General features: G+C 40.8%; 1 protein-coding gene across 1 annotated transcript in view; it reads left to right on the plus strand.

Moving 5' to 3' along the window:
- The first annotated feature begins 3,379 nt into the window (after positions 1-3,379).
- Positions 3,380-8,478, plus strand: part of ADD1 (adducin 1 (alpha)) — a 32,679-nt gene continuing 27,580 nt past the window's right edge. Inside the window, exon 1 of the mRNA XM_010848076.1 lies at positions 3,380-3,679. Within this exon, the coding sequence (XP_010846378.1) occupies positions 3,536-3,679 (144 nt within the window). The 5' untranslated portion in view covers positions 3,380-3,535. The remainder of the gene's footprint in view (positions 3,680-8,478) is intronic.

The following is an 8,478-nucleotide window of genomic DNA, read 5'->3' on the forward strand; positions in this document are numbered from 1 at the left end:
TAGCCAAAGTATTGGAGCTTCAGCTTCAGCATCAGTTCTTCCAATGAAAATTCAGGACTGATCTCCTGTAGGATGGATTGGTTTGATCTCCTCGCAGTCCAAGGGACTCGCAAGCATCTTCTCCAAAACCACAGCTCAAAAGCATATATTCTTCCGTGCTCAATTTTCTTTATGGTCCAGCTCTCTCATCCGTACATGACTGCTGGAAAAAACCCTTTTTTTCCAACCCTTTTTTACCAAGCTATCTAGGTTGGTCATAACTTTCCTTCCAAGGAGTAAGCGTCTTTTAATTTCATGGCTGCAGTCACCATCTGCAGTGATTTTGGAGCCCCCAAAAATAAAGTCTGACACTGTTTCCACTGTTTCCCCATCTATTTCCCATGAAGTGATGGGACCGGATGCCATGATCTTCGTTTTCTGAATGTTGAGCTTTAAGCCAATTTTTTCACTCTCCACTTTCACTTTCATCAAGAGGCTTTTTAGTTCCTCTTCACTTTCTGCCATAAGGGTGGTGTCATCTGCATATCTGAGGTTATTGATATTTCTCCTTTCCTATTTTGTGTATCTTAAATACATAATTCATTTTCTTGGAATTTGAAGACAGTGTTTCTGTATAAGTTACTTGATTTCTTTCCTTGATGGTTGCCTTTTTTTTTTCTTTAGAGTCCAGAAATTTTGCCAGACAGTTTTCTCAATAATGTGCCCTTCTCTTCTGAATCTGTTATTTTCAGAGTGTTTTCTTGAGTTAGTTTTTAATATTTGTTCTGTTCACTTGCTTTTGTTTCCTGGTATACCCACTGGATTTTGTTTGTTGGATTTTTTTTGTCTTAACTGTCACTTTTTTTCAGGTCTTTTTTTTTTTATATTACTTTCTTCATTTCTTTATGATTTAAAAAGTTTTTCTTCTTTCTCACCTTTATGCTCCTTTTTAGTATTTATTTTTAAAAGTGTTTTTCATTTATATCTAATTACGTTTACATTCCATCCCTCATTTCTGAATTTTTCCAATTATATTAAAATTTTTTCATACCTTCCCTAGTGGCTCAGATGGTAAAGAATCTGCTTGCAATGCAGGAGACCTGGATTTGATCCCTGGGTTGGAAAGGTCCCCTGGAGAAGGGGATGGCAACCCAACTCCAGTATTCTTGCCTGGGAAATCCCATTGACAGAGGAGCCTGGTGGGCTATAGTTGAAGGGTTGCAAAGAGTTAGACATGACTGAGCAACTAATGCTTTGACTTTCATTATTAATGCTTTTCTTTATTTTTTATGAAATAATAGGTTATAGTTTTCATTTGTTTTGTGGGCATTTCTTTCTTGTATGCTTTCATTATGTGTAGGAATGTGATTTTGTTCCTTTTTATTTTAATAATTTTTGTGTGGTATTTGATCATGGTATTTTTCTGTTTATTTTTACATTAAATTAATTTTCCTGGAGGACTCTGGTTCAGGAATCGTGACTCTAGGGCTCCCTCTTCTGTTGTTTTTGTGAAGTGCTGAAATATGGCAGCTTATTCAATTCTCCTTACTCTTTTATCTGGATCTTTTCTTTTGTTTTCTTTTCTTCTCACTCCCACACTCCCCGCCCCTTTAGAGAGTCCTGTGCTGTTCACTTTGGGTTCCAGTTTCCACAGATTATTTTCTCTGTACTTTTGCTTGAGACAGTTCATAATTCCTAATTAAAATCAAATCAGCAGTATATAACAGGGAAGATCCCCTGGAGGGAGGGCATGGTGACCCATTCCAGTATTCTTGCCTGGAGAATCCCATGGACAGAGGAGCCTGGCAGGCTGCAGTTCGTAGGGTCGCAAAGAGCTGGACATGACTGAATTGACTTAGCAGACAGTATATAACAGGGATAATTATGTCATGACCAAGCATGATCATGCAGTCAAATACTTTCTTTTTCTTCCTTTCCAGTGTGTGTTTTTATTTTCTTCTTTTTTTAATTTTTATTTATTTATTTTCTTGCCTTATTTCACTGGTTAGAGTCCCTAGTATGGTATTTATTAAGAATGCAGGAGTATACATAAATCCTTGCATTGTTCTGATCTTAGGAGTGAACATTGTCATCATTTTGTTTGATATTTTTAGTAGTTTTTTTGTATATGTCCCTTATCAAATTAAGGTTATTCCCTTCTATGCCTAAATTGTTGAGAGCTTTTACCCCGAATGAATGTTGAATTTTGCAAAATACTTTTTCTGCATCTGTTAAAGTGATTCCATGATTTTTCTATTTTAGTTGATTATATGGTGATTATATTGATTGGTTTGTGAATACTGAGCCAGTCTTTCTTTCTGGGATAAACTCCCTGAGTTATGAGGTGTTACTCTTTTTATATGCGTATGTGTGTGTTTGTGCTCAGTTGTGTCTGGCTCTTTGTGGCTCCATGGACTGTAGCTCGACAGACTCCTTTGTCCATGGGACTTACCAGGCAAGAATACTGGAGTGGGTTGCCATTTCCTACTCCAGGGGAATCTTCCTAGCCCAGGGACTGAACCCACATCTCTTGTGCTTCCTGCATTGTCCCGTGGATTCTTTACTACTGCACCACTTTGAGAAGTCACATCCTTTTTATATGTTGCTGGATTATTTGCTAAAATTTTGTTAAGTATTTTTGGTCTGTGTTTATGAGGGATATTGGTCTATTTCTTCTTGTAATATCTTGTATTATAATGTTTTTGTGTGGTTTTGATATCAAGGTAATGCTGGGCCAGAGAATGAGTTGGGAAGTGTTCTGGAAGAATTAGTACAGAATTGATATTGTTTCTTCCTTAAGTGAGCAATAGAATTGACACCACAGTCATCTAGGCCCAGAGTTTTCCCTAGGGGAATGTTTTTTCTTGCAAATTCAGCTTAATGAATAGGGCTGTTCAGTATGTCTATTTCTTTCAGAGTGAACTTTAAAAACTTTCGTCTTTCAAGGAATTTGTCTGTTTCATCTAAGTTTAAAAATTTGCTGTCATAGATGTTCGTATTATCCTTTTAATGTCTGTAGGATATGTAGTGATATTCCCTCTTGCTTATTTGTATTGGTAATTTCTGTCTTTGCTATGTTTTGTTGATGAGTCTGGGCTGGAAATGTATTTTATTTCCTTTTGTTTTTCATTTTGTTATTTTTTTAACCTTCTCAGGATTAAATCAGCTATTCTCTATGTTTTTGTTTGATTCCTATCTGCTTGATCTTTATTGCTCTTTTTTTCTTTTGGGGCTTAATTTGCAGATTTATTAGGTAGAAACCTAGATCATTTTTAAAAACCCTTCTAATCTATATATTTAATAGTGTAAGTTTTCTCTAAGTATTGCTTTACTGCGTCTCACAGATTTGATACTTTTTTGTTATTGATTTCTACCCTAACTTTTGTATTAATTTTGGGGAACATAGCTTTTATAAAATAGTCTTGGACATTTTCAAGACTTACCTCCTGACCCATTGTGGGAGGATTAGTATCTCAACTGTTTGAGTTACATTTGACAAGAAACGTTAAGTCTTTGAATCTTTTTTTTTTTTTTCTTTTATATTCCAGGTCTTGGTATGGTGACTCCTGTGAATGACCTTAGAGGGTCTGATTCTATTGCCTATGACAAAGGGGAGAAGTTACTGCGGTGTAAACTGGCAGCGTTTTATAGGCTAGCGGATCTCTTTGGATGGTCTCAGCTTATCTACAATCATATCACAGTGAGTATTGAATGGGTCATAACTGAACGAAAAGTGGAATATTATGTGTCTGCACAACCTCTTTTCATTAAAAGAAAGAGGGAATCTGGCTGAGCCAAAGTAAGTCTTGGGATACCTTCCTTCTGATTCCTGACGGCACCGTATACTAATCGGAGATTTAGCCAGTTTGAATTTAAGTTATGAGGACAGTAGTTGTTTAAAACTCTTTTCTTGATGATAACCTAATAAATGAGTGTTAACCAAATTATAGGCAGTTCCTAAAGTTCTCTTTAAAGTTGCACCATAAAGAAGGCTGAATGCCAAAGAACTGATGCTCTTGAACTGTGTGGTGTTGGAGAAGACTCTTGAGAGTCCCTTGGACTGCAGGGAGATCCAACAAGTCCATCCTGTAGGAGATCAGTCCTGAATACTCACAGGAAGGACTGATGGCTGAAACTAAAGCTCTGACACTTCGGCCACCTGATGCAAAGAGTCAGCTCATTGGAAAAGACCTTGATGCTGGGAAAGATTGAAGGCGGGAGGAGAAGAGGGCAGCAGAGGATGAGATGGTGGGATGGCATCACCGACTCAATGGACATGAGTTTGAGCGAACTCTAGGAGATAGTGAGAGACAGGGAAGCCTGGCATGCTGCAGTCCGTGGGGTTGCAAAGAGTCGGACACAACTTAGTGCCTTAGGGCAACAACAAAAAGTTGTAATGACTAAAATGCCAAGAATGAAGATATTTTCTTTCCTACTTTGACAAAAGCCTTCTGTCTTTCATACTTATTTCTTGCAACTATTCCAGTTAGCCATTTATCAACATTATTAGGACCTCTTGTTTTCTTCAGTTCATTCTTGCAGTGAGTTTTTACTGGGCACCTACTGTAACTATTTATTGCTCTGTACTGGGCATGCTTCTGACTCTGGGGATGTATCAGTAAAGGAGACAAGTCCTGCCTTTCTGGGGTTTTCCTTCTGTCTCTCAGCCCATCAGCCATGTTCTCTCCGTTATGTCCAGCCTTGGCTCTCAGGGTCCATCATCTCAGTAACACTCTTTGCTGACACTGTGCTCTTCCTCCCTGTACCTGAGAAGCCAGATCCGGTTGTGCTGAGAGCCTCAAAACAGAGCCTGCTGGCTTTCTCCGTAGGTTTACAACCTCAGGCTCAACTAGACCCACACTGCTATCTGACAGCTGTTGGACGTTTCTCTTACAACCTCACTAAGATTTCTCCACTGTCTTTTCCTTTGTTCAAACCTCCTGACCCCTGCTCCCCACAAGTGACCATGTCGTCTTGCCAAGAAAATGGCACCTCTTTCCTGATGTTTGTTCCTGACCACCTGTTGCAGTGTCCTGACTCCTGCCTACAGGTCAGACTTTGTTTCCTGGCTTGGAATTCCATTGCTTCCTACTTTTTTTAGATTCCTAATGCATTATGAAAGAGAAGAGTGAAAAAGCTGGTTTAAAACTCAACATTCAGAAAACTAAGATCATGGCATCTGGTCCCACCACTTCATGGCATATAGATGGGGAAACAATGGAAACAGTGAAAGACTTTATTTTCTTGGGCTTCATAATCACTGCACATGGGGACTGCAGCCATGAAATTAAAAGACATTTGCTCCTTGGAAGAAAAGCTATGAGAAACCTAGACAGCATATTAAAAAGCAGAGACATTACTTTGCTGACAAAGGTCCCTATGGTCAAAGCTATGGTTTTTCCAGTGGTCATGTATGGATGTGAGAGTTGGACCATAAAGAAAACTGAGCACTGAAGAACTGATGCTTTTGAACTGTGGTGCTGGAGAACACTTTTGAGAGTTCCTTGGACTGCAAGGAGATCCAACCAGTCCATTCTAAAGGAAGTCAGTCCTGAATATACATTGGAAGGACTGATGCTGAAGCGGAATCTCTGATACTTTGGCCACCTGATGCGAAGACCTGACTCTTTGGAAAAGACCCTGATGCTGGGAAAGGTAGAAGGCGGGAGGAGAAGGGGATGACAGAGGATGAGATGGTTGGATGGCACCCTGGACTCAGTGGACATGTGTTTGAGCAAGCTCTGAGAGTTGGTGATGGACAGCAAAGCCCGGCGTGCTGTAGTCATGGGGTCGCAAAGAGGTGGACAGGACTGAGTGACTGAACAGCAGCAGTGTGTTGTGAGGTTTCTGGCTTTCTCCCATCCCCTCCCTTTCCCTCCCCTTTTCTCTCCTGTTTCTTGTCTCTCTTGTGGAGGTGATCTCTTTGTTTGAACCACTTGATCTCATCTGTTTTTTATAATTTCTTTCATTGAATATTTTAAATATATATATTTATTGTGGCAAATGTACCTCACACAGATATAAAAGAAGTTATAGTCTTCTGAGTACTTTTAACCCCTTGAAATAACCGGCATTAACAGGTATTTAGATGTATTTAGATTACCCTTTTCTCCATGTTTAACACACTCAGGAAATAATACTTAACACACGTGTGTAGGTGTGTTTTACTTGTGGTCTCATAACCACTGGTATTTAGTTCAGCTCTATTCTTTTTTTTTAATAGTTGCATTTTTTATTTTTTTAAAAACAATATTTATTTATTTATTTTGACTTCACCGTGTCCTTGCTGCTATGCAGACTTTTCTCTCGTTGTGGAGAATAGGGGCTGCTCTGAAGTCACAGTGTGCGGGCTTCTCTCTGCAGTGGCTTCTCTCGCTGCCGAGCACGGGCGTGCGGACTTCAGTGGTTTCAGGTTGCGGCTCCGGAGCGCAGGCTCAGTAATTGTGGCATGGGGGCTCAGCGTGTGGTGTGTGGAATCTTCTGGGGCCCCGGGTTGAATCCATCTCCCCTGCACTGCATGGTGGACCCCCAGCCACTGGACCGTCAGAGAAGCCCTCTGCTCCACTCTTGACTCCGGAAAACAGTAGCCTTTATGGTGGTGGCCTGAGGCCCACCTCTGTGAGCAGGGCACTGTGCCTCTGGGCTGCAATAGGGATCTGTGCCAGAGAAACTGAGGCAACTTCCCCTGTGTCTGTTCTTTGCATTGCTGCAAAGGGAACCTTTGACAACACGAATCTGGCCCTGTTGTATGCACACTGCCACGCTTGCGCAGTGCTTCCTCCACCTGGCACTCCCGCTTTGCCTCCCTGACGGCAGTTACTGTTGTCCACACTGTGCTTGCTTGTCGTCCATGTCTGTGTGTCTATATCAGCTCCACGACGGGAGCCTCTGGCTGTGTCCCTAGGACCAGTTCCTGTGCTGGGCACCTGAGGAAGGAACGCGGTGAACTCTCGGATGGAATGATGCAGTGAAATCTGCAGTTAAACTGAAATTCTGCTTCAGTAAAATTATGAAACAGGCCCTCCACAGCGTCTCTTGGTGTTTAATCAGTGGATCCAGTTAGCCTCCCACAAGTGCCGGCTCTCTTACTTGTGCCTGTGTGGAAATTGCTGGCCTCTGTGACTAATCACGTTTGACAAAATGCTTTGTGTAGAGATGTACTGCTAAATGGTTGCCTAAAAATTAGTTCCATGGAAACGTTGCAGCACTAATAGGAGCTGTGACCCTTGGCTTAATGCCACCTTACATCCTCTGGGTCTTTAAAAACTGTTTACTGCTAGTCCTGTTATGAATGCTATTTAAATAAGTTTGAATTGCTTAAATTGCTCCTTTTTCCCCCTTTAATTATTTAGGACTTGGCAGAATTAAAACATTAGTTGTTTAACTTTTCTATAAGTGTTCTGTTTGGGACTTAACACTGAGTAAAAAAAGAAATTGAAGTTACCAAAAAATACTTCTTATAGCTTGTGAGCTATAGGATCTTTAAGAAAGAAGGTTTTTGTTTTTCTAACTATTTATGGCATGCCTTTTTTTATTTCAAAGTCTAGGTATTTTCATACAGAGATTTAAGAGAAAAGACATATTAACAGTATCAGTACAACCAAATGCCCTCAGAGGTCATTGTGCCCTTTCTCTGAAAGAGGGCAATAGAGATTACCCGCTAAAGGGATTTAAAAGTGCTAACAGGTGTTAGAGGATTGGGGATGATTGTCTGAATTACATTGCTATCTTAAGATTGCTTTGGATTTAGAAAAGCTTTTGGTGGGGTGGTGGAGGGTGTCAAAAACCAGGATGGCCCAGCTGGGCTTCCTCTCTTGCTGGCACTTAGCTGATGGCAGGGCCTTTCTGTCCCTGAATGCCTCCTGGTGTCAGTGGAGTGCTGGGTTCACCTCCATCCTGCATTCCATGCAATGTGTTAACTCTCTGAGGTGGGGAGCTTCAGGGTGGGGGCGGAAACAGTCAGGTGTATTTGGTTTTGAGTGAAAGACTTTAACACTCATTCCTTGTGCACAGAAAAGGGGTATTAACTGTGGGAGACATGAAGTGAGACCAGTGCTAGTCCACTGGGGACTAGAAAACTTTCTTTGAAATGTCTTTTTTTTTTTTCATTCTGGGGCTTAGTGTTTAGCATTTTCTCCTTTTTGTTTGCAATTCAGAAAATTGTATGTTTTAAGCTTTTTCCATTAAAATGTGTAGATCTGTTGAACTCACTCTTGGAAAAATATGGTTAGGAAAGAAGTCAAAGAAGAAAACAGGGGGAATTCGCTGGTGGTCCAGTGGTGAAGAATCCTCCTTGCAATGCAGGGGATGGGAGTTCGATCCCTGGTTGGGGAACTCAGATCCGACATGCTACACGGCAACTAAGCCCAGACACTGCGCCCTGAGAGCCCACACACTGCAGTGAAGAGAAGCCTGCGTGCTGCACAGCCAGAAGTTTAAAAAAGGAAGAAAACAGTATAAGTATATTTGAGTCTTAATATCCTGCAGTGGGTGGGAAAT

This window comes from Bison bison, unplaced genomic scaffold, assembly GCF_000754665.1.
Source record: "Bison bison bison isolate TAMUID 2011002044 unplaced genomic scaffold, Bison_UMD1.0 scf7180017849866, whole genome shotgun sequence".
In the NCBI taxonomy this organism is placed as follows: Eukaryota; Metazoa; Chordata; class Mammalia; order Artiodactyla; family Bovidae; genus Bison; species Bison bison.